Source organism: Bufo gargarizans, chromosome 7 (assembly GCF_014858855.1).
Source record: "Bufo gargarizans isolate SCDJY-AF-19 chromosome 7, ASM1485885v1, whole genome shotgun sequence".
Taxonomy (NCBI): domain Eukaryota; kingdom Metazoa; phylum Chordata; class Amphibia; order Anura; family Bufonidae; genus Bufo; species Bufo gargarizans.
In genome coordinates this window covers 191,990,701-192,016,848 of record NC_058086.1, presented here as the reverse complement: position 1 = coordinate 192,016,848, position 26,148 = coordinate 191,990,701, and the positions used below count along the sequence as shown (strand labels likewise).

Here is a 26,148-nt window from a genome sequence, read left to right as displayed (position 1 = left end):
GTTGGACCACCACTGATCTGATACTGAGGGCCATCAATATCAAAATCTTGGACAGCCCTTTTAATCTAGACCACTAATGGTTGGTGGAGGTTCAACCTCCAAGACCCCAAAACCCAAATGAAGGGGCCACAATTAGCATTATAGAGTGTCTTCAATCCAGGCACAGCCGTGGTGTTATGGCTGCTACTGCAGCCCACCCTCCCTTCTGCTGATTATTGGGGATCCTCAATGCCCACTGATCACATATTGATAACTATGTATATTGATGGCCTAATATATATACTAATTGTCAGTAGGCTACATTCATTGACATGGAGCCAAGGTTTCGAAAATGGTGAGACGCTAATCAAGATAATCAGCCGGATGAAAGGGCCTCAGCACTCAGATGAGCGCTGCAATCTCTTCATATACAAGCACAGCGCCCTCTATTATATAGTGGCTGTCATTGGTATTGCAGCTCAATCCCATTCATTTCAACCGAAGACTTTTCTAAGAACAGGGATTGTCCAAAGTAGACAATCCCTTTGATGCAACGGTTATTGTCTACTGCACTTACCGCCATCTAGTGGACAGCACGTTCACCAAAAATAACTATGAGGTCGTGAAGATAGCTTAGGAAATGGGTAACCCTACCATAAAAATGATCCCATGACCAATCAGAAGTGGCCAAGGGGCACTTCTTTCTGGTTGTAGACAGTATGTTTGAGCTTAGCTGACCTTCTTCAACAACTGGATTGGACAGTTCACTCGAAACCTTTTAGCTCATCGTGTCAGGACGTCGTTTCGCACTGGTGAGACTTTGCTGTGCATTAGTTACATTCTTTTCTTTATTTATTTATTTATTTTTCTCAATTAATCCCACTGGAAACGTGTTAATGTCGACATCAACACGGCAAAAGTAGTTGTGTTGTTGCATTTTTTGGACGGTCGTCTGCGGAGATTTCGCTTCTGTGTCTTAATTACTAGCACCCATTGACTTTTGCATGAATTATTTATGATAGGAAGCGTATGAATTTTTAAGTAACGTTCTTACTGTAGATCATAAAATCAAACCACGTTTACCAGCCGGTCTGTCCTGCAGCGCGGACATGATAGTCTTGTTATTTTTTTGCATTGTTTGGACACAGCGCATTACTATAGGAAAGGTACAGGACCTGTTTTACAGGTGCCATCTTGGAGTTGGCAAGGTGTAGACTGCCTGGTGTGCTAGACAGGACACTTACCTCCATCATCACAATCCTAGGCCATCAATATCTGATTACGAGGGTCCGACACCTGGCACCCACCAATCAGTGGGTAGTCAGCACTGGAACCGCACAGACATATGTGTAATGGACAGAGCTGGTACCTGCTGCAGTGCTGCGTAGTCCTGGTGCTACAGGGTAACAGTTGATCAGAGGGGTTGCTGGGTGTCAGACACCCACCCATCTGATATTGATGTCTTGTCATGAGGAAAGACCACCAATATCAAAATAAAAATCAGATGTCATATTATACATGACAATGCCTTTCTAACAAACCTAGAACCAGCCCTGCACCTCACATGGATCCAGAGATCTTCATATTCACTGCTCCAATTGCTCTGCTACGTGATCTTCCGCCGGGCAGCTCAAGGGACGTGTCCTTTCTGCTGCTGCTCTCTCCCTGTAGCTGCAACAGCTTCTAAAAGAACATATGGCGGGTGGCAGTTGAAGATTTAAACTGAGCATGTGCGACCGGCTCAGTAACGGCGGACAAAAAAAAAAAGAAAGGAGCAAACAGCAGGTGGCGCTATACAGATACATTTTATTGAATAGCTCACTGGCTATCCTAAATTTTAATTACATGCAATTACAAGAGTATCCAGATCCAGGTGCTGGTTTGAAAATGTAGAATATGTTTTGTGACACAACCCCTTTAAGCCCTGTTTCACAGGGGAACACCCGCCAACTGCCTTTAATGTAACTTTACTGCCTTGATCAAACTCAATTCATTTCCAGTTTACTCTGAAGACAGGTAAGTGTACCCACTGCACCCAAGGCTGGTTTCAGGAGGTGACAAACTGATCATGGTATTACTTAGTAACAGAATCACAATATTACAGTATATGGGAACTATATGGCAGTATTTTGTGGCAATGTGTTTTTGGGATACTGCTTAATATTTGGACACTATGTGGTGGTGTTATATGAGCTTACATTGTAATATTGTCTGGGCACAATATGGGGTCATGTAGGCTGCAATTACGAGGCAAATCTAAAAATGGCAAGCAAGGGTGCCCTGCTTTATTTAATAGGGCCCCATCTTATATATAAAGCTGACTGTATGTGTGTATGTCCGCTAAAGGAATCCGCACTGTCACATTTACAATCACGAAATTTGGCACACAGGTACATCAGGTGTCCGGGAAGGTTTTAGACCAGGGTCTCAGCTCTCTATCACGTACCGTTCCTGAGATATTCCCCAAAAAATACATTAGCCAATAGAAACTTGGTCACATGACCCTTATCAGCCAATAGAAGCTTGCAGGCCCTTAGTCTCCACATACACAGTTTTAAACTGAGCCATTTTTCTTCACTGCTGCAGGGCCCTGTGGATGACATTGTTAAGGGAGGTCACAATTCAGGGACAGGTAGGGTGGCCATTCAGGCCACCCGCAAAAGAGGGACTTAAAAACCCCGCCCCCAGGTCAAGCTAAGCCATGCCCCCAACCACCCCACAGCCGACAGAGATTGAAAAAATAAAGGTAAAAATCGACTTCTGTCAGCTGCAGGGGTGGGAGGGAGGGTGACTTACTCCCTGCAGCTCACACTCAGACAGCACAGTGCTGCTGTCTGAGAGTGAGCTTTTCAAAAGAACATCCCTGTGTCCCTCCAGGCCCTGCGCCGGACGGAGGACAGGGAGTCTGAAAAGCCATACTGTCCGGCCTAAAACCGGACCTCTGGCCACCTTAGGGGCAGGCTTCTGTGGAGGTCACAATTAAGGGGATGATCCGCTATGGAGGTCAGTGTTAAGGGGCAGATTGCTGTAAAGGCCACTGTTAGGGGGCGGAGTGTTGTGGAAATCACTGTTAAGGAGATGGGGTACTGTCGAGGTCACTAATAAAGGGGCGGCCACTGTGGAGGTCACTGTTAAGGGGCGGAATGCTGTGGAGTTCACTGTTAAAGGGGCGGGCTGCTGTGGAGGTCACTGTTAAGGGGGTGGGATGCTGTGGAGGTCACTGTAAAGGGAGTGGGATGCTGTGGAGGTCACTGTTAAAGGGGCGGGCGCTGTGGAGGTCTCTGTTAAGGGGGCAGGGAACGGTGGGGGTCACAGTTAAGGGGACAGTCTGCTATGGAGGTCAGTGTTAAGGGGCGGAGTGCTGTAGAGGTCACTGTTAAGGGGCGGAATGCTGTGGAGGTCACTGTTAAGGGGGTGGGATGCTGTGGAGGTCACTGTTAAGGGGGTGGGATGCTGTGGAGGTCACTGTTAAAGGGGCGGGCTCTGTGGAGGTCTCTGTTAAGGGGGCAGGGAACGGTGGGGGTCACAGTTAAGGGGACAGTCTGCTATGGAGGTCAGTGTTAAGGGGCGGAGTGCTGTAGAGGTCACTGTTAAGGGGGCGGGGTGCTGTAGAGGTCACTGTTAAGGGGGCGGGGTGTTGTGGAGGTCACATTTTAAGGGAAGGGAGCTCTGTGGAGGTCACTGTTAAGGGGGCAGGTTATTGTGGAGATCACTGTTAACAAGATGGGGTACTGGGGAGTTCACTAATAAAGGGGCGACCACTGTGGAGGTCATTGTTAAAGGGGAGGGCGCTGTGGATGTTACTGTTAAGGGGGCAGGTCGCTGTGGAGGTCACTGTTAAAGGGCCGGAGCACTGTAGATGTCACTGTTATAGTGAATACTGTCGATCTCTTAACGTCACACACAAACATTAAATAAAATAGATGAAATACACCCGTGCGAAGCCGGCTACTTCTGCTAGTTTTCTATATAATTGGCCCTGATTGCTCAATTCTAGAACCTTTGCTGCCTTCCAAAGATAAAGACAGTTAAAAATCCATATTTAACCAAAAAGTGGGGAACAACGGGACCCTCCTGCAGAAGTATAGACGTCTTTTGAAATGGTAATTAGGCTCCTATCCTGAAGAAGAGACGCTCATGGCACAGTCCTGAAACGCACCAGTACCTCTGCCGCAGTGCCTAACGTCATTAGCCGTGGATGTATGTGATGGACATTGACAGATAAGATGCCCTCAGCGATATCATCCACTCCTTTAGCCAAGTGATGCACATTATTGCACTAATTGATTGATTGCCTGTTAATTTGAAAATTTCTAAATTAGTAGCTTGCCGGTGACCCTCGGGGGACCTGGGACAGACAAGCATGATGAGGATTAAACATCTCATGAAATCATTAACTACGGTGTTTAAATTTAGACCAGGTAAAAAAAAAATTTAAAAGCCCATAGGAATCTAATGTTACTCTATTAAGAGGGATTTGTTTACCTGGAGCCAATATGGCTGTAAAGGCACTTTAATAAATGCAACTTTAGGGCAGAGACGGCTTGTGTCTCCCGGAAAGCGGGCGTCACCGAAGAGAGAGGTTTGAGGGTCATAATTAAAGTGTCTACAAAATGGCTGGCTCACAATATTCTGCAAGTATTTTTACTCATACATATAAACAAAAAGCATTTAATCACACAATATACCAATAAATCATAAATCCCCAATTATAATATATTCACAATAGAACTGGTCCCTTTATAATGCGGAGCTCACGCATAAAAATTAAAAAATAAATCAAAAGTATTATATATTATAATATATGGCCGTTAGTGTTCACATTTGTATTCAACAATGTTGCGTGTTACTCACGACCTCCTGCAGCTTATCAGCCGACTTTCGCTCCGGTCTCTCAGCGCAAATGTCCGCTGTATCACTCACAACCTCCTGCGGATTATTACTCACTGCTTTCGTTCTAATCTCGCAGCGCGGGTCTCCGCTGTATCTCTCTCGGCTGTGCCTTTCCCAGCGCATGCGCTCTAAGGTTCCCGGAATGCTGACTTCGATTGGTAATGATAAATAAATAAATAATTCATTAATAAAAATCCTACCTTTTTTAAATAGGTGGGGGGAAGGGGTTTAGGAGATTAATGGATGCTGTCTGAGTAAAAGGAGGGCGGTAGTGACGCGTTTTTTTAATTGCTTGTAAAACGGATGCTCAATATTGCTGTAATCCATTAATGCTTTTGACCAACAAAGTCATGTGGCCCTATAACAATCAATTTAAATCCGCGTCCACGGCCAGACAACCCATGTGGTTTGACCCCTAAGATAAATATGACAGGAGTTTGCTTTTCCAGATAGGCAAGTTATTATAAGGGTTCTACCAAATCAGGGGCATGGATATGGAGAGGAGGGGGCAAAGGTAGAAATCACACCTGGTCCTTGATATCTGAAGTGGCCCAAAGAGGCCACCAGTATTATAGATTGTACATTGCAGGTGCGAGGCCCAGATGCAGATGTGTATGTAGATATGCCTCTGTACTGCAAATTTACCTTTCAATTCTGGGTGTATGCCTTTAATTTGGTGTCTACTGAACCTGACTAGTTCCATCACCCATCCATCAAACCAAGTGGAAAACAGCTATGGTCGGACATCATTTAACTTTGACTTTTTGGGCTATTTTGAGTCTACTGAAAGACAAAAACTCTTATATGAAACTATATATTTTACAGTTATCCTCGGGGGCGTGACTAGGGGTGTGGCTTATTCACTGGTTGCTGAGCACTAGGAGGAGCATCAACAAGCTACTCTGCCTGAGTTTCAGTATTGAAATACGGGACTAGGGCATTGATCGCTTTACCAAAAACAATATTGACAATATTGATAGTCTTTATCATATTTAAATTGACCCTGGAGGGGAACCCAAACACATTTTCACTCTAAACTAAAATACAACAGGAAAAATATTAGAGAAACACTACGAACAAAACTGGCAAACAGTGTAATGCCTAATGTAGCTCTGGTACATGACATAGAACACCAGAGATCTGTCTTTCCACATTAAGCATAACACAGTGTATCCAATTTGCATGGATGTGGGAAAATTCTTCCCTTGTGGTAGGTTCAACATCTGTGTAAATCTCTAGATAAAAGTCATAAAATGTAAATGACCCTAGAATGATCTAAAACTATAGTTGTCAGAATGGACCATATATTAGACTGCTTATATATCCATAGTAACTGTATCATACTTTTCTAAACATTATAACCGATGTTTTTTTTCTCACAGTTGGACAACCCTGATGAACAAGCCGCCCAGATAAGACGTGAACTAGATGGCCGTCTTCAAATGGCAGATCAAATTGCCCGGGTAAGACATTTCTCTTTCCCTTTATTCCTTCAGTGCACTATCCAAATCCAGCCTAACCCATTGGAAAGATGTCTTCTGAGAGCAACATCAGAGTAACAGATATTGTAATCGGTTGTTGTATTTAGAAAAATTAGGGGTCATGGGCCTCAATTAAAACAACACAAGCCTCAATTATAACAGAGAAGACATTATAATTGGTACGTTTGAAAGGAAATCTTGGTTTTCTGGGGGATAAGAAGAGAAACAAACAGAAGGTTCAGTTAATTATTGGCAGCAGCGAGCATCATGGCTTACCCTTTAAAGGTTTCGACATGATCTGTTGTATCAATACAGTAAATGTTGGTTCCCATAAAATTTAGCAGAGGGATGCGTTCTTGACACCCTTTCTGGTCCAGATTTCGAGATTTGCTTTAATTTAGCTTGTGGATCTAAAATAAGTCAAAATAATATAAACGGATCTCAAAGGGTCTCAAAACGATCTGGTTCCCAAAACATTTCTCTGAAATTTGGTTCTTCGAGGGGCAGTGCAATTTCAGCAAATAACACATATGATGGGAAGTTATACAATTTTCAGTTGTATCCATGGCTCACAATTTTTAATATATCTGCATGTTGCCCTTCCATGGACATCATCTTTTACTTCCAGTAGATAGAAAAATCTTTCCCGGTCATGTGGTGGACACACAGATGCTTGCCACTTTATAGTACAGTTATCATATGTTCTGATGAGCTGTGCTTGCAGGGTCAGTCTGGCCCACCAGAGTACTAGAGGTTCCTCCAGTAGTACCAAGCTCTGACCATAATGGACCCCTAATAAAACAGGGCCCTTAAGGTCCTGTATAAACAGAGGGTGGGCTTCATAATCATGTACTCTGGTGGACCCAAAAGTCTTCAGTCCAACTCTGTGTGCTTGTATTTATTTCCTGGAAGTAAACGATAAAGGTTCCCATTAAATGGCCTCAAGTAGAGGTATTGAAAACCTATGAAGAATGCATTCGGAAGGTAAATTGGGTCTTCTTCCAATAGCCACATCTCGGCAAACATTTCTTCGAACCATATTCTTGTTTACAGGAACGAAAGTTTCCAAAGTTTGTCTCAAAAGAAATGGAGAATATGTACATTGAGGAGCTGAAGTCTTCTGTTAATCTGTTAATGGCCAACTTGGAGAGCATGCCGGTGTCCAAGGGTGGGTCTGAATTCAAGCTCCAGAAGCTGAAGCGCAGTCATAACACATCCATCATAGACATGGGGGAAGAAAATGAAAACCAACTTTCCAAGTCCGATGTTGTCCTGTCCTTTAGTCTAGAGGTAAGTGCATTAACTTGATTAAAAAAAAATATATCTATTGATCGGCACAGAGCCAGAGCGACCCTCCAGTTACCGTAAAGAGAATATCTGACCTGCTTACTTCCGAACACAGCTCAATACGACGCCCTACCACCAACGGAAAATTAGTCTATCTTGCATTCTAAAAACAGCGCACAGGTCACGGAGCCTAACTAGGCAGATGGTGTCAATGTAATAAAAATTAATCATTTCAGCTGATTTGCTTGTACCAATTAATTTCAAAGCAATTCTTGTATTTGGCAAAGTCCTTGCGGTCTTGCATTATGCAATGAAATGACTTTGGCTGACTGCACAGTCAGCAGGAAATGTGAATTCCCATATTAAACGTTTGGCTGTTGTGGAAGGCAGAGAACCAGGACGCCCTGGACTAGCAATGGGGCAATTATGGCAAATGTTTGCACATAACGGTATTAGGCCCCTTTTACACGAGCGAGTTCCACGCATTGGACTTGTAGCGTGTGTCAGCGATTGCACCCGTCCTGACCTCCCAGCACTGACGGGGTCGCATAGCATTACATTGATTTATGATGCTGTGTAACCCTTACAGTTCTGGAATGTATTGGATAACACTGATATAATGCTGTCACTGTTATCCAATACATTCCAGGACTCTAAGGGTAACATACCGTCATAAATCAATATAATGCTATGCGACCCTGGCAGTGCTGGGAGGTCAGGACGGGTGCTCTCGCTGACACACACTGCGAGTCCAATGCGTGGAACTAGCTTGTTTGAAAGGTTAGAATTCAATTTACCTTATTAGAATGGGCAGGTCAGCAACAGGCCTTGTATAGGGCAGACATATCGAAAGGCTGCAAAGAGGAGAACAATGTCCTTGTAGCTCCATTCTCCGAAGCTTTAGGCCCTATTAAAAAAAATATGCCAAAGAAGAAAACCTGACCCTCTGTAGGCCTCTGTGTGAAATTGTGAAATCCTACATACAAAGGTATAGTAGGGCTCATAGAAAACAATGGATGCTGTATTATAGCTCCATTCATGGACCTCCATGTATTCGGAGAGCAAAGCTTGCTTGACTGGTTCTGTAACCCCTGTAGACTTCAGTGGAGAGAGCCTCACACATGAATGGACGAGTCCTGACAGTTGGGATTGAAGAGGTGGCACCCCCTGACCTATCTGATAAGAAATGTTTATGAAGGGAAAACTACTACTCTCAACATATTGGGGGAAATTTACTAAATCTGTCAGCCGGTATATGCCACCACCCCCGCCCAATTTTTTGAAAAGTGGCAAGCGATGCATAAAGTGACAGATTTTTACGCAAAAATGGGACTTGCATAAAACGAGTATAGATTCATTAATAAAACCCTCCAATGAGTATTTAGAGTACAAGCAAACATTTGGTAGAGATAAATGATAGATAGGTAGATAGATAGATAGATAGATAGATAGATAGATGATAGATAGATAGATAGATAGATAGATAGATAGATAGATAGATAAATAGATAGATAATAGATGATGATTAGATGATAGATATACAGACAGTCAGATAGATAGATATTGGATAGATAGATAGATAGATAGATAGATAGATAGATAGATAGATAGATAGATAGATAGATAACTGTATGATATTCTCACTGATGTTTTCTTACATGTCCACAGGTTGTAATAATGGAAGTCCAAGGATTAAAGTCACTTGCTCCAAACCGTATTGTATATTGCACTATGGAGGTGGAAGGAGGGGAGAAACTGCAGACTGACCAGGCAGAAGCTTCTAAACCAACGTAAGTGTCAACTGGAAGATGAAAGATCTTTGACTAATTTATATGAGACACCCCACATAAATGATGTTCTCCTGCAGCTGCCTGTATGTATGATGTCCATATTACTGTATTCAATGAGTAGACCAGCCAAAGACAGGAGACATGAGGAGAATGACATCTGGAAGTCTGAAGTACTTCCCAGAGTTACTTTACTGCTGAGCTTTTAGGTCTGTGGTGTATGGCTCTATCCCAGGGAGCGCCGCCGCACTACACTCTTCATTAAAAAATTGGTTACTAAATTTGACATTTTATTTTGTGGATACAGATGACAGAAATTGATTGTTTGGGGCCTGTTGGCTGGGAGCAGCTCCTCCACTGATTAGTCAGCACCTTGTGGAAGAGAGGAACCACAAAGATCCTGCAACTCAGCAAAGCGTCTATTAAGATGAAAAGATTTGCTACGTTTTTTTAGAGAGATTTTTTGGGGCTTTTGCCTTAAGGTCCTGCTCTTAGAATAGACTTTAATATGTAATGAGTGGGGGTGCCATCTTCAGGACATTGCTGCGTCAAATGCTGCAGTGAAGGGTCCAATATGCTTCTGTGAGAGCTGCTGTGCCATAATTCTGCTGATTGTCTTGGTGATTCAGATGTCACATCCAAAGCACAGGCCATCAATGCAAAATCCTGGACACCCCCTAAAAGGAATTGTCCAGCTGTTAGTATAGTTTATTTTCAAAAGGGGTCAGAATGACATAAAAAAACTAACCAAAAAAAAAACTAAAGAAGTCATACTACCCATCACCCAACACTCCCATTCCAGCATTTCCAAGCTGGTCTCTACCCTCTGTTCTCCTTTGTTCTTGTTCTGAAATTTTGGGGTAGTCCCATAGAAGTGAATGGTGAGGTGGCAGCGAGTGAGAGGCTTGCTCTCTATCCACTGCTATGGGACTTCTGAAAATAGTCTGGCACTCTCACATGACAGTAAATGGAGACCAAGCCATACGTAATGGTGTGCTCTTCTTCACTTCAAGGACCCCTTTCTGGAGATAGGAGCAGATCCCAAAGGTGAGACATCCACACCTATCTCAGATTAATGGCATATTATGCCATCATTGTCCTAAATGTGAAGGTTTTTGATTCAATTCTAACCCAAACTTTTCTAATGAAAGCCACCAACCAACCAAGAAACTACTGTGTACAGATTGTGTTTTTCTCCATTTTATGGATTCTTCAAGGGACATAGACATAAAGCTCAGCTACCATTGGGGAAAGTATTTTCTCCTGTATAAATGAGGACCTACAGTCTGTGTCGCTACTAGAATTGACTGGGCCCACAATTTAATTTTTTTGAAAGGCATACCCCACCGTTCTGCCCTTAGTCGCTTTAAAGCAGACCTCACAGCCGACAAAAAAAATACTCACCTCTCTTCTCACTCTACACTGTGACAGGACTAAGCATCAGGTCATAGTGCGCCCTTACGTAGGGTACGTCCCATAGTGCATCTCAGGCGCCCAGAGAAGAAGAACAGAGAGTGGTGAGTAATACCACTGCTAGGACTAGGAGCATCATACATTTCTCCCCTGGGTTCTGAAAATAAATCCATTTGTCCTTCTCCCGGGTCCCTTCCTGAGTTCAGGCCCCATAGCAGCCGCTTCTCCTGCTTCCATATTAGCTACGCCCAGGGGCGTAGCTAAAGGCTCATGGGCCCTGGTGCAAGAGTTCAGCTTGGGCCCCCGTCCCTCAGTGCTTGTTGGCAAGGGACAGGGGAGCACATATCCTTCCTGCTGCCTGAGGCAAACATGGAAAGGGCACCCCCTCATGCCAAATTCTTAACCTAACCGCTTCCCTCCAGCCAGAGGTGTAAATTGACCAGCATGTACTTTCTATAATGCCAGTGTCTTATGTGGCACATGGGTCTTTGAGCCCGCTCAGGCTCCTGGGCCCTGTAGCGACTGCTACCTCTGCACCCCCTACAGCTATGCCCCTGGCTACGCCCCTGCCTTCAGTATTTGGCACGACAAGTTACAGGTTTACTTGGTGCTGCCAATAGTATAAGGATGAATTTTTGTCATCTCTGATCTACCCTATACTTATCCTTGACATAAGACTGCACAGAACCCAACCATACCATCACTGTTATGAAGGTGACTCTAATCCAGTAATAAGTCTTTAGATTTTCTTGCTAGCATCAGGAAACCCCTCTGAGATATCTGCTCAAAGAAGACTTAATGTTACAAATAAATGTTGACCGACGACTGAATGGAGTTTCGTAAGCCACAAGATCTTGGGAGCCCAAGCAAACCGTACTCTTCCGTCTGTCGAGCTATCAGCTCAAGGTGAAAAAAACCTCCACCAGAGACACGTCAGGATAAATGTCCCGGCTGACATTTTATGGCAATAAAAACAGGAGCAGATTTCAGTCCATATTTTCTGATACGATCTTGAACAAGTAAAAATCCACTAAAACAATTAGCGCAGTCTTTCATCGTGACAAAATGTTTGCTTTTTTCGAAAGGTTAACTTTGATATAATTACAGCTATCAAAACAATTGCTGGCATAACTTTACTTTGTACATCTTTCCATGTTAACCCTTTTGGCAAATACAGACAATTTGGCCTGGGCCTTGAAAATAATGATTGTTGTACCTCCACAGGTTTAGAAAACCCCATTTTTTAAATACTCAACTGATATACCCTGGCTCGGTGGAGCTATTTCTCCCGAATTCTCCATAGACATGCAATCTCGGGCACTCGGCCTGTTAATCAGGAAAGGGTAGTTAGATACCACCAGACACCCATGGTGGTGACTTATCTCCGCTAAGATTTGGCAATGAAATTCAACTCATCCGATGCTTCTTTTTCCTGACATTGTCAGAATGCACCACCTTTGCATCTCATAGACAGTCTGATTGAACGGAAAACTGTGTAATGCTTAATTTCCCCTGTGGTGGCGCTGCAGAAAAACTGGACACTTATTTCTAGATTGCTAGTCCTATGACAACCTTCTTGAAATAGTAAAATTTCTTCTACAGCAAATGATATACAGATGCAAAGCTAAAAAAAATAACTATGCTATTAATGTAGGGAGACATCACAATTCACTTTTTACGTAATCCAACTGTTTATGTAGTATAAGCGACGATATAGCGCTCCATGTTCAACCATAGGTGATGAAGGAGTATAATATGGAAATTATACATTTTCGATGGAAAAACTCAGTACTGGGTGAGGAAGACAAAGGGAAGAAGAAGACAAATAACTATAACAAGTTGTCTGCTTTGGACGATCCATCTCTTTAGATGGGGCCCCTGAAAATAAGCTAATCACTGGGGATCACCCTGCTGAGGTCTTCCAGTAAGCAGTTATAATCGGCACAGGAACCCAACAAGAACTGCATAGTTTCCTGTATCGCCATCTGAGGGCAAATGAAGCATTACAAAGTTCTCATAGAAATCAATGGGATGTCCATGTAATGCACAGACCTGTCTGGTCTTCCAAAGAGAAAGACCTTCTTGGTAGCTGCTCTCCACTACCACTAATGGATGAAGACAGGGGCGTAGCTATAGGGGGTGCAGAGGTAGCAGTCGTTACCGGGCCCAGGAGCCTGAGGGGGCCCAAAGACCCCTGTGCCGCATAAGAAGACACTGGTATTATAGAAAGTGCATGCTGGTCAAGTTACACCTCTGGCTGGAGGGAAGTGGTTAAGTCAAGAATTTGGCATGAAAGGGGGGGGTTTCAATTTTTGCCTTAGGCAGCACACAGGTTATGTGCTTCCCTGCCCCTGGCCGCAAAGCACTAAGGGAGGGGGGGACCAAGCTGAACTCTTGCACCAGGGCCCATGAGCCTTTAGCTATGCCTCTGGATGGAAATGAGATCCTAAAAAGGATGTTCTAGTTGGGTAGATTCAAAAATAGGTACCCCTGAAGGCACAAATGACCCCTGTTAAAATCTCAGCCAAGTTAAAAAAAACTAAACAGAGAAGATATTCACAGATTATGCCTGTAAAGTTAGACACAAGATTAATAGTCAGAGATTAGTCAGCATTTTGCCACAGCTTCTAGAGCCAAAGGCACAACCTCGGCTTCCCCGATGAGACGTTTGTAGTTTGTACCAATCAGGCCTCGAGCAAATTCTCTAAAATCCTTGCAGCACTTCCTCGGAGAAGCCATAGGCAGTGGAAAAGTACCTTTGTGGCTGTAATGTTGCAGCGGGAAATCAAATCTGAGGAATTTATGAACAATACTGATGTTAAATGGGAATGTGTGAACTGCCAACATACCGCCAGCTCAGCTACCAAAGTGACTCATAAAAGCTGAGTGATTTCTGGAGGCTTTGGCTGGCTCGCGCGCTGCATATCAGGCAGCAGCATACGGCGGCTTGCTCGTTAAATCTTTCCATGGCAAATATGATTGAGGTCATGTCGGATTGGACGCTACCGAAGGTAATCTGATTGCTGGTTTTTTTTTAAGTACACGGTTTGTACCTTCAATTACATTTTAGGCTTGTTCTGACTGGGCCAATTTTATACCATTGGGTGACCTTATCAGAAGCAACTGGGATACGTCTGTGATTTCGCTTTCTGTCAGACTGAGGGTACACCTATTATATTATCTTGAAAAGTGTCTCCATTTCTTGTCAATAAGCAGATCATAAAGTGCCCCACAATCAGCTGTAACCTGGAAGGAAGAGTTCAATTCCCCTACAGCGCCACCACAGGAGAAATTAAGTACAAACCGGATTCCAAAAAAGTTGGGACACTATACAAATCGTGAATAAGAACTGAATGCAATGATGTGGAGGTGCCAACTTCTAATATTTTATTCAGAATAGAACATAAATCACGGAACAAAAGTTTAAACTGAGAAAATGTACCATTTTAAGGGAAAAATATGTTGAATCAGAATTTCATGGTGTCAACAAATCCCCAAAAAGTTGGGACAGGGCCATTTTCACCACTGTGTGGCATCTCCCCTTCTTCTTACAACACTCAACAGACGTCTGGGGACCGAGGAGACCAGTTTCTCAAGTTTAGAAATAGGAATGCTCTCCCATTCTTGTCTAATACAGGCCTCTAACTGTTCAATCGTCTTGGGCCTTCTTTGTTGCACCTTCCTCTTTATGATGCGCCAAATATTCTCTATACTGTAGGTGAAAGATCTGGACTGCAGACTGGCCATTTCAGTACCCGGATCCTTCTCCTACGCAGCCATGATGTTGTGATTGATGCAGAATGTGGTCTGGCATTATCTTGTTGAAAAATGCAGGGTCTTCCCTGAAAGAGATGACGTCTGGATGGGAGCATATGTTGTTCTAGAACCTGAATATATTTTTCTGCATTGATGGTGCCTTTCCAGACATGCAAGCTGCCCATGCCACACGCACTCATGCAACCCCATACCATCAGAGATGCAGGCTTCTGAACTGAGCGTTGATAACAACTTGGGTTGTCCTTGTCCTCTTTGGTCCGGATGACATGGCGTCCCAGATTTCCAAAAAGAACTTCGAATTGTGACTCGTCTGACCACAGAACAGTCTTCCATTTTGCCACACTCCATTTTAAATGATCCCTGGCCCAGTGAAAACGCCAGAGCTTGTGGATCTTGCTTAGAAATGGCTTCTTCTTTGCACTGTAGAGTTTCAGCTGGCAACGGCGGATGGCACGGTGGATTGTGTTCACTGACAATGGTTTCTGGAAGTATTCCTGAGCCCATTCTGTGATTTCCTTTACAGTAGCATTCCTGTTTGTGGTGCAGTGTCGTTTAAGGGCCCGGAGATCACGGGCATCCAGTATGGTTTTACGGCCTTGACCCTTACGCACAGAGATTGTTCCAGATTCTCTGAATCTTCGGATGATGTTATGCACAGTTGATGATGATAGATGCAAAGTCTTTGCAATCATTCGCTGGGTAACACCTTTCTGATATTGCTCCACTATCTTTCTGCGCAACATTGTGGGAATTGGTGATCCTCTACCCATCTTGGCTTCTGAGAGACACTGCCACTCTGAGAAGCTCTTTTTATACCAAATCATGTTGCCAATTGACCTAATTAGTGTTAATTGGTCTTCCAGCTCTTCGTTATGCTCAAATTTACTTTTTCCAGCCTCTTATTGCTACTTGTCCCAACTTTTTGGGGATTTGTTGACACCGTGAAAATTTGAATCAACGTATTTTTCCTTTAAAATGATACATTTACTCGGATTAAACGTTTGATCTGTCATCGACGTTCTATTACAAATAAAATATTGACATTTGCCATCTCCACATCATTGCATTCAGTTTTTATTCACAATTTGTTTAGTGTCCCAACTTTTTTGGAATCCGGTTTGTATTACACAGTGTGCATTAAAGAGGGTCTGTCAGCATGATCAACCCTATTAAACCTGGCATACTGCCTGGTAGGGCTCATCGTGCTGATTAAATCGATACCTTGTCTTTTGTCTGCGTGTCAAACAGCTCAGAGATATCTGCTTTTTTATTCATGTACAAACTAGCAAGTTGGAGCACCAGGAGGTGGGACAAAACCCGTGGAGCACTGCTTTTGTAACACCCCCTGACAGAGCTAGACTTCAGCATAGGGAGGGCAGAGCTGTGTCCTGGCATGTACATATCATATACAGACATCCAGATGGCAAAACCCTTTTAAGAGTCCAGCGAGCTGCATGCGATTGCTGAGCTACACTGCGATTGCCCCCTTTATTTGCCATTAGAGAGGAGTCCAGTGAAGACAGTCAGTGAAAGTAGTCATCGACTACCAGCAGTACAAGGCCCCTAATGAATACCAGAATGCACTGATAACTGTAGAACACCTGGGATCTAAGGGGTTAATGGTTCCGGGCTATAGTCACTGGTTTAATAGAGGATGATTTCAGTCCATTTGGGGACTGACCTTCTAATGGATCAGCGCGGTCTGCCCTGTATGACATTGACAATGAGACTCAAGGTGGTTTATTTCTAGAGCAGGAAGGCAGGATCTCTCCCCAGACATCAATCCATTCTAATACAATACAGCGATATAATATCTGATGCTTTAGGGCTACAGCTTGACGTTGCGAAGTCAAATGCAATTGGCATTGCTAAAAACGTAAGAGCGATCCTTCTACGACTCGCTGCTGCATCGAGCTTGTCTGACTATTCTAGGATGCAGTTTGGTTGTGAGATGAGAGCATGGACTCTCGAGATAAAATTAGCAGAAACTTCACATATGAGTCTCCTGTTGCACATGATTTATAGGGATCTCTAAGCTGGAAAAGCAGCTTGCAATTTGCATCCAGCAGGTTCAGATTTTTTGTGTCTGTCGTGTCTTGGTGGCAACATGTAGCAGTGTGAACGACGTCACTTACCAAATGTATTATTATTTTATGAATAGGGTATTCTGGGACTTTGATGTTTTGACCTGTCCTCTGCACAAGTCATCAATATCAGATAAGTGGTGGTCAGACACCCTGCCCCCCTACTGATCAGCCGCTTCAGGAGACTATACAGTAGATGTAGGTGGAAGCACAAGACGCCGTCCACGTGTAGTGGACGGGCATGGTACTGCACCTCAAATGAATGGGAGCTGGGCTGCAGTACGTCAGCGTAGGAAACAGTTGATTAGTGAGGGAGTTAGTGTCACGGACGTTCCTGCGACTGGTGGCAGGAGATTGGTGAGACTGGCAACACGTGGTTTGATCTGACAGGTTCCCTGAGGATCAATAGGCGTCTGTGTTGTTTCTGGTAATGGCTACCCCCCTTGCCTCAGGTGTGGCTATTATGGTCATTTAAACTTCCTTATTTATAGTTGCTTCTCCGACAATGCTGTGCGGTTTATAGCTTCAGTTTCAGTTGTGGATTGCTGGTGTGTGGATCTTGGCAGAGTTCCTGGTGCTTCCATTGCTCCTTTGAAGTTAAGTCTTTCCTTTCCTTTTAGTATTTAGTTTGAGTTCTGTGTGATGCGTTTCCCTATTGTTTGTATTAGGCCTGAAGGAGACTCCTGTTCGTCCTTCCTTTTGGAGGAACAGGTAGTCTCCTCCCTGCCATTAGTACCAGGGGCCTATAGGGCTAGATAGGACTCTAGGTATTCCTGTGTATGAACACACCTACCTCTGGGGTATTTTCATACTGGTAGTGAGTCAGGATTTTGGTTAGGGTTTTACTAGGAGGTGTCCATCTTCCTTCCTTAGTTCTCAGGCCTGATTCCCTGTTCCCCCCTTCCCTCTTGCTCGGTGTGGTGTTTCCCTCCCACACCGAAGCGTGACAGTCAGGGTAAGGTGCCAGATCACCCCTCATCATTCTGATATTGATCACCTATCCAGAGAAAAATCCCTTTAATTCATATAGCACTAATATATTACACAGGGCTGTACAGTGACTATCATCACTCACTTCTTTGTTCCTTTTGGGACTCACAATCTAAAATCCAAATGGACTTATCTGTATATTTTTGGAGTGTGAGAGAAAACTCACAAAAACAGATGAAGAACATACAAAGTCCATGTAGATGTTGTCCTTGGCTGGATTTGAACCCAGGACACCAGTTCTGCAATGCAACAACTGAGCCACCATGTTACCAACCTTGTAATCAAAGTCTATGTGTTATGGTCTAGCCTAAAGGGTTCGAAATACAACCCAAAGGTCCTTCTGTCTCCTTCACCCACCCAAGAACAACCAAGTCTTTGAGCCACCCTACGAGGGGTTGACATATCTCAACAGCCCCGTCCATGTGTCCTATTAGAGCATATGGTCCTTGTGGGGAAGGGAGATTTCTCCAGCTTGAAGCCTCCTTTACGAGCAAGAGCATAGCACGGCCAACATACATCGATTCTCAGACCGGGACAGCCATCTAATAAATCTGAATGGCCGGCATGGAGGGCAAATGTATAGTTGGCTGCAGCGTTCCCTGGTGATAACAGATGATAGGCAGGGGTCGCCAAATCGGGGCCAATGTGCTTTGTGTTTCTTGTATCAATCTGAGTCTTGAGCTGCAAAGGGTTAGTGGAAATCAAAGTTTTTTTAAAATTTTATTTTGCTTTTACTTATATTTTTTAACATGGAAGGAATTATTTTTAAGCAAAAAACTGATAATTTATGGCACATAACTATCAGATTTAGAGGAAAATTGATGCTTTTGAGACATTACAGAAAATACAGAGCGCTCATGGGTTAATGCACTATAGCAGGACAAATACTGCCACCTAGTGGCCACACTGTGCATTTACAGAACGTTAAATAAATGAAAACCTACCAGTTTGTAACATAGGGGAGAATGAAGTTATACAGCTTGTGAACATTGTGCGTCCGATTTGTTTTACTGCAAATAATTCAGATCAGGCAATTATGCTGTCATCACCACTACTCTCTCTTAACTGTGCCCTTTGGAAATGATAGAGTTAAATATTAGCTATAATTGGGCTCGCTGACCTTTTTAAAATAATGTTTTAGCTCTTTATTTTCCATAGCCCATAGCTCAGAGGAAACATTGGTCAAAACAGCAACGTAGAGAAAATGGCCACTATGGGCCCCAAATATTAGGGGTATTCCCATCTCTGCCTATGCGACAATACAGATGTATTGTATAAGCAATTGTATGTTCAAGGGTAAAAAAGAAAAAGCTGAATTAAGTTTATAAAAAATAAAAATACAAATATATATATGATATACCGGTACATCTAAAAGCCAGCTTTCTCCACATATATTATGTAATAGAATATAAATAATAAAAAAAGAAAAAAAAGAAATGCTGTCCAAAAATGTCAGAAATATCTAAATATCAAAATTCATTTTGCCTGTGAAAAGGAGTAAAAAAAAAGTATAGGTCACAATGCAAAAAAAACAAGCAGCACCATTGACAGAAAAATAAGAATTTCATGGGTCTGGGAACATGGAGACACAAGTGAAAGAAAGGGGGGGTTAATTTTTTTAAAAGAAGCAAAACATAATAAAAAGCTATATAAATTGGTATTGCGGTAATTGTACTTAAAGGGACACTGACAGGCCCAATTAGCATATTTAGGTATATATACTGTATGTCAGTACAGGTCTTCTAAAGTCTATTAAAATCATCTAAGTATCCCCCCTGTCCACCTTATAAATACCGAAATATAAAGTTTTATAACCTGCTTGACCGGTCACCAATCTGCCCAAGGGGCGGCGTTTCATGTCAAAATGCGCCCAGCCAGCCGCTCCCAACTGCCGTTCTGAAGCCCCGCCCAGCTCATCAATATTCACTTCGCTGGGCGGCGGCTACAACTCTCCCGACTCACGATCCTGCGCATGGCCCATTTAATCCTCTGGGCACGTCCTCCGTCCAATCTTCAGCGCATGCGCCCGGCCGGGGTCACATCGCGCCTGCGTACAGAGCGCTGCAGCCTCTGCTTTATGCGCATGCGCCGGGCACTTGAGTCGGGAGAGTTGTAGCCGCCGCCCAGCTAAGTGAATATTGATGAGCTGGGCGGGGCTTCAGAACGGCAGTTGGGAGCGGCTGGCTGGGCGCATTTTGACATGAAACGCCGCCCCTTGGGCAGATTGGTGACCGGTCAAGCAGGTTATAAAACTTTATATTTCGGTATTTATAAGGTGGACAGGGGGGCTACTTAGATGATTTTAATAGACTTTAGAAGACCTGTACTGACATATATATACCTAAATATGCTAATTGGGCCTGTCAGTGTCCCTTTAACATTCCATTTTGTGAGGCACTGTGAACGCCTTAAAAACCCAAAAAGCTTATGTCAAAATAGTTGTTTTTGTTTTTCCATTTCACCCCACAAATCATTTAAAGGGGTTTTCAGGGAGTTTAATATTCATGGCCTATCAATATCATATTGGTGGGGATCCCACTCCTGGAACCCGCTTGGATCAGCTCTTTGAAGAAGCCGCGGCACCATACTCCGTATAGTGACGGTGCTTCGTACTGCAGCCCAGGCACTTTCACTTGAATGGGACTGAGCTGCGTTTAGGTCACATGACAGATGGACGTAATGTCACTAGCCCTGGAAGAGACTGTGGAGTGTCATGGCTAGTGTTGACCGAATCGAAGTTCACGAAGTGGACTTCGGTTCGAATTTCAGGAAAAATTTGATTCGCCGTGAAGACGAATTTTGTCGTGCTTCATGGAAACGAATCGATTTTCCCTGAGATGGTGGTAAAAATAAAATCAAATCATACTTACCTCATCCATTTGAGCGTGAAGAGGCTGCCATGGCCATCATGCTTGAAGATCCCGTGCAAAATCTCGTGTGCGATGTCATATGACGTCACCCCGCATGAGATTTTGCACTGGATTTTCAAGCAAGATGGCCACGTAAGTATGATATAATTTTTTTAAAATTAGCAAACACACTAAAATGAACGTGGCATCTGAGGGGTTCAATGACGGAGGCCGGTGCAATGGCCATTCCCTGTCATTTCACTCGCTATTTACAAAGAAATGCACTTTGTGACAAAGTAATTCATCACAAAGCAAATTTTTTTCGGTAAAATTCGGCAAAGCGGCATCATCAAATTTAGTAAACTTGGCTCGTCTATAGTCATGGCTTCTACAAACCGATGATGGTGGGGTGTCAGGACTCCCACCAATCAGATATTGATAACCCTCCTGAGCATAGATCATCAATATTAAACTCCCAGACAACACGATTACCGTTTCACAGTCCATTGTATGGAACCTTAACTGCTCCCTCAAAAGCAAGGCTCTTGGAAGACAGGAATGAAAAGAACAATGTCAATGCCAACATTGGCTTAGTTGTTAAGGGGTTAAGCTACGTTCTGAAAAAAGAGGTAAATCGGGACCCCCTGATGGTGATTGGTATTCAGTGTTAGAGGTTAAGCCTGCTCCAGCTCAGTGCCATCGACTATTACACTGGCCATATGGCCGATATGAACTGTTCCCCTATCATATGCCTCAGGGTCCATGAGCATTTCTTACTCATTAGATTTTTAAAGCTTTAATCTCATCTAAGATCCCAGTAGTCCCCAACAGTCAAGATTTACATCTCGCTGATCCATATGGCTTCCCAGGGATGATTACATCGCACTGCAATTTTGCTCTTTGAACCACTGGTATACTAGTATGCTGTTAGCCGCTAGCACTAAGCTGCTGGGTTTTATGAAACGCTGAAGTGCTAAGTAATGCATTACCCAGGAGCACTTCAATGGGGAGAGATGGTATTCCCATGTTACTAGAATGCGCCATCACTCTGAGTTTCCAACCTCTGAGACCCTCACCGATCCTAAGAATGAAGAGGGTGAGGCTACAAGTGTTGCACCCCCTTCTACGTTTTTCTGCACACCAGCACTCCTCGCCACCAGTCGATGCAAGTAGCTGGAGTCGGCCCCATTGAATCGAATGTCGCTGTGCTATGTTCCTCACACACACCTTGAGGAGCCGGTGCAGAGGATAGAAGCGCAGTAGCCCTGCTGATGTGTGGTCTCACAATGTACTTCCTCAGGCAGTTGCTCCCTGGGGATCGGCATGGTGGAAATATACTACTGAAGAATGAGGCCAGTGTTAAACGTAACAAGTCTTTGAATACATGCAGAGGTATCAAGCTTCAAGTGCAAATCTTCTCTAGCCCCAGTAAGGATATGGAAGGAGGTTGGTTGATGGCAATTCAGCACTTAGGCGATACTGGCCTAGTGGTCATTTAATGATGGGTGGCTCAACTTTAATCCCTCACTATGCAGCAGTGTCTTCAATGCTGATTGTAGCTGTCAACACTGATGTCTGGAATGTCAAGGCTTGACTTGAGGACAATTGGTTGGATTCTGTCTTGAGAATCAGGATCAGGAGCTCTGCAGGTTGCTTCCTCTCCTCCTTGTGTCTGTTCAGGAACCCCTCCTCTTGGCAGGGAGCAGGTCCAGATGGGAGGAACTGGGTGGTTAGACCTGTTCCTTGCCAACCTTTACCATCTATTATTTGCCGGTAGCTACAGCCAGAAGTAAACAATAAAATGTTTACAACAATATACCGTACAATTTGTAGTACCTCCAGATCTGGGGTACTACACATCATCAGGATAGACCACCAGTAGAACCCCCCCCCCACTATGATCCAAAGCAGCAAGCCACTCAAACAAGAACTCGCTCTGGCAGCACGTCCATGGCGTACACTTTAATGGTCACATGTAAAACTACATTTTGCATGGAGAGACCACTGCATGGGAGATATAAATGTTGGCAGCTTCCCTGGCAAAATAGTCCCCTTGACACCTATTGTCTCCTCAGCTCGTTTTTGGAGAAAGCATGTTTGTTGACCCTAACTGCTTGGCCATCCATTCTCCAAAAATGATAGAGCTCTTAGGAGCCAGAAGAGAACTGTCTTCTGTAGTGCCACTTTATTACAGTGAGCGACGGGTGTCACAGTGGTCAGCCATTGATGACCTAACCTATTAACATATCGTCAATGTCTCTGAAGTTTTGAAGGAGACATGCCATCAATTTAACCATTATTAATAGGAGCCTTCTCCAAGGGTCACTTTAGATGTCATTGTATGCTACAACATTAATATTTGACGTCATTCCGCCCAAGGAGATGAAAGCCCAGTGCTATTATTCCACCATCTACTACATTTCACTGTTGGCACTACACTTTCTCTTGGCATTGCCCAAACGATTCATCCATCAGCCTGGCAGATGGTGAAGGGTGATTCATCGCTCCAGAGAATGTCTGCACTGCTCAACAATCCAATGACGACATGCTTTACACCTCTCCGGCCAATGCACGGCACTGAGCACAGTGGTCTTAGGCTAGGGCCCCACTGTTGTGTTTCCTCATGCAGCTTTGGAAGCCAAAATCAGGAGTGAGTTAAAAATAAGAGACGTCTGAGGGCGGGCTCACATCTGCGTTCTGGATTCCGTTATGGCTTTCCGTTATAACATTGAATCCATAGGACGGAAGTCAAAACGGAAGCCTTTAAAAGGCATTCCGTTTTAATCCGTCTTAGGCTACTTTCACACTTGTTTTTGGTGCGGATCCAGATAATACAGATAATACAACCGTCTGCATCCGTTCAAAACGGATCCGTTTGTATTATCTTTAACATAGCCAAGACGGATCCGTCTTGAACACTATTGAAAGTCAATGGAGGACGGATCCGTTTTCTATTGTGTCAGATTGTGTCATAGAAAACGGATCTGTTCCCATTGACTTACATTGTGTGCCAGGACAGATCCGTTTGACTCAGTTTCGTCAGACAGACACCAAAACGATGCAAGCAGCGTTTTGGTGTCCACCTCCAAAGCGGAATGGAGGCGGAATGGAGGCAAACTGAGCAGATCTCAGTTCTGAGCAGATCCATTCTGAGCGGATCCTTTTCCATTCAGAATGCATTAGGGAAAAACTGATCCGTTTTGGACCGCTTGTGAGATCCCATGACGGATCTTTGAAACGGAAAGCCAAAACGCCAGTGTGAAAGTAGCCTTAATAGAAGTCTATGCGAATTATAACGGATCCACCTGGTTCTTGTTATGCAAGACGGAAAACAAAGTCCTGTCGACAGGACTTTTTTCTCCTTTCTGCATAACGGAAACGGGACGGATCCGTTATGATTCCCATAGATTTCTATTAGGATGGAATGCCTTTTAAAGGCTTCCGTTTTGCATTCCGTTATAATACAAGTCTATGGGGAGCGTAAGAGATGAACCCACCCTTACCTGTCCTTCATACTTTCTTTCTTTTTATAAGCTATCGCTGGTTTTTGCTTCCAAAACTGCATAAGGAAACCTGAATGTGTGGCCATACCCTTAGACTTGGACATAGCTGCTCAGCCATGCAAAAGTATTTCAAGGAGCTACCAACAGACGGTTCTTGAGCTGATGGAACTCTCAGAGACAGTAGGTAACTTGGTAGTCAGTGTTGCCATCAAGCACAGACTAATTTGTGGACTTCTACAAGCTTGTGAGTCCTACAACTTTAAGGGTGGGATCTTTTTTTTTTTTATCTTCAGCTCTACAGTAAAGGTAGGTTTACACAGATTTTTTGGAGACTTTAAGGCCCCTTTCACATGGGCGAGAATTCCGTGCGGGTGCAATGTGTGAAGTGAACGCATTGCACCCGCACTGAATACCGACCCATTCATTTCTATGGGGCTGAGCACATGAGCGGTGATTTTGACGCATCACTTGTGCGTTGCGTGAAAATCGCAGCATGCTCTATATTGTGTGTTTTCCAAGCAATGCAGGCCCCATAGAAGTGAATGGGGCTGCGTGAAAATCGCAAGCAAGTGCGGATGCGGTGTGATTTTCACACACGGTTGCTAGGAGACGATCGGGATGTGGACCCGATCATTATTATTTTCCCTTATAACATGGTTATAAGGGAAAATAATAGCATTCTAAATACAGAATGCATAGTACAATAGGGCTGGAGGGGTTAAAAAAAAGAAAAAATTATTTAACTCGCCTTAATCCACTTGCTCGCGCAGCCCGGCTTCTCTTCTGTCTTCTTCTGTTCTGATTGCAGGAAAAGGACCTGTGGTGACATCACATGATCCATCACATGATCAATCACCATGGTAAAAGATCATGTGATGGACCATGTGATGAGTGCAGTGATGTCACCACAGGTCCTTTTCCTGCACACAGCACAGAAGAAGACAGAAGAGAAGCCGGGCTGCGCGAGCAAGTGGATTAAGGTGAGTTAAAGAATTTTAAACAAATTTTTAACCCCTCCAGCCCTATTTTACTTTGCATTCTGTATGCAGAATGCTATTTTCCCTTATAACCATGTTATAAGGGAAAATAATACAATCTACTGTACACAACCCCGGTACCAAATATGCAGATTTTTCTCACGCGCGTGCAAAACGCATTACAATGTTTTGCACTTGTGTGGAAAAATCGTGCATGTTCCCGCTACGCACCCGCACCTTTTCCCGCAACGCCCGTGCGAGAGGGGCCTAAGGTAGATTTTCCTGCAGGTTTTTCAGCCAAAGCCAGAAGTGGATTTAAAGGGAATATAAAATACAAAGGAAGGACTTATACTTATCCTACCTGCTGGATCCACTTCTGGCTTTGGCTGAAAAACTTGCAGAACTTCTGCCTCAGAACCTCCTCTAAAAAACTCAGTGGGAAGCCACCCTGTCTTACAGTTGATCGGAGCAGCTTTGGCAAAGAAATACGTAACTTAGCTTTCCATGATGTAGTGGACACTTGTTTAAAATGTATATAAGCATATAATAACTATGCATGGACATATTAACCACCATTTTAGAGAACTACGATATACTGTATAATGCAAACACATTTATTAAGGCTAGGTCTACACAACGACATTTGTCGCACGACAATTTTTATAATGATGGTCTATGGTGTCGCACTGCGACATGCTGCGAATGCGACGTGACAGTCGCAAAAAATCCATTCAAGATGGATTTTTCTGCGACTGTCACGTCCCAGTCGCAGCATGTCGCATGTCGCAGTGCGACACCATAGACTATCATAATAGAAATTGTCGCGCAACATTGATGTGACAAATGTTGCAGTGTAGTTGTGCCCTATCTGTCGCGCGACTTATTGTCCTCGTGTAGACCTAGCCTAAATGCACATTTTTGCAACATATTATATATAGTAGTGTTGATAGGCAGCACAATTGGCTGATAAAGAGATTATTGCCATCTAGTGGTTAAAATTAATAATGCATGTAGCATAAAGAACTAAACATACCAGGAAATAAGGGAATTGAATGAATAAGCAAGAAAAAATAAAACGGCTTAACCCATTATGCTTTCATGAGGTTTTCATACAATTTTCTTGAAACC

At 43.6% G+C, this 26,148-nt stretch overlaps 1 protein-coding gene across 8 annotated transcripts in view; it reads left to right on the top strand.

The window, feature by feature from the left end:
• CADPS (calcium dependent secretion activator) overlaps positions 1–26,148 on the top strand; it is a 448,325-nt gene that overhangs the window by 188,234 nt on the left and 233,943 nt on the right. For all 8 annotated transcript variants that reach the window (XM_044300692.1, XM_044300700.1, XM_044300697.1 and 5 more), the window contains exons 4-6: positions 6,255–6,335; positions 7,407–7,643; positions 9,309–9,430. In XM_044300692.1, coding sequence (XP_044156627.1) covers positions 6,255–6,335; positions 7,407–7,643; positions 9,309–9,430 — 440 coding nt within the window. The remainder of the gene's footprint in view (positions 1–6,254; positions 6,336–7,406; positions 7,644–9,308; positions 9,431–26,148) is intronic.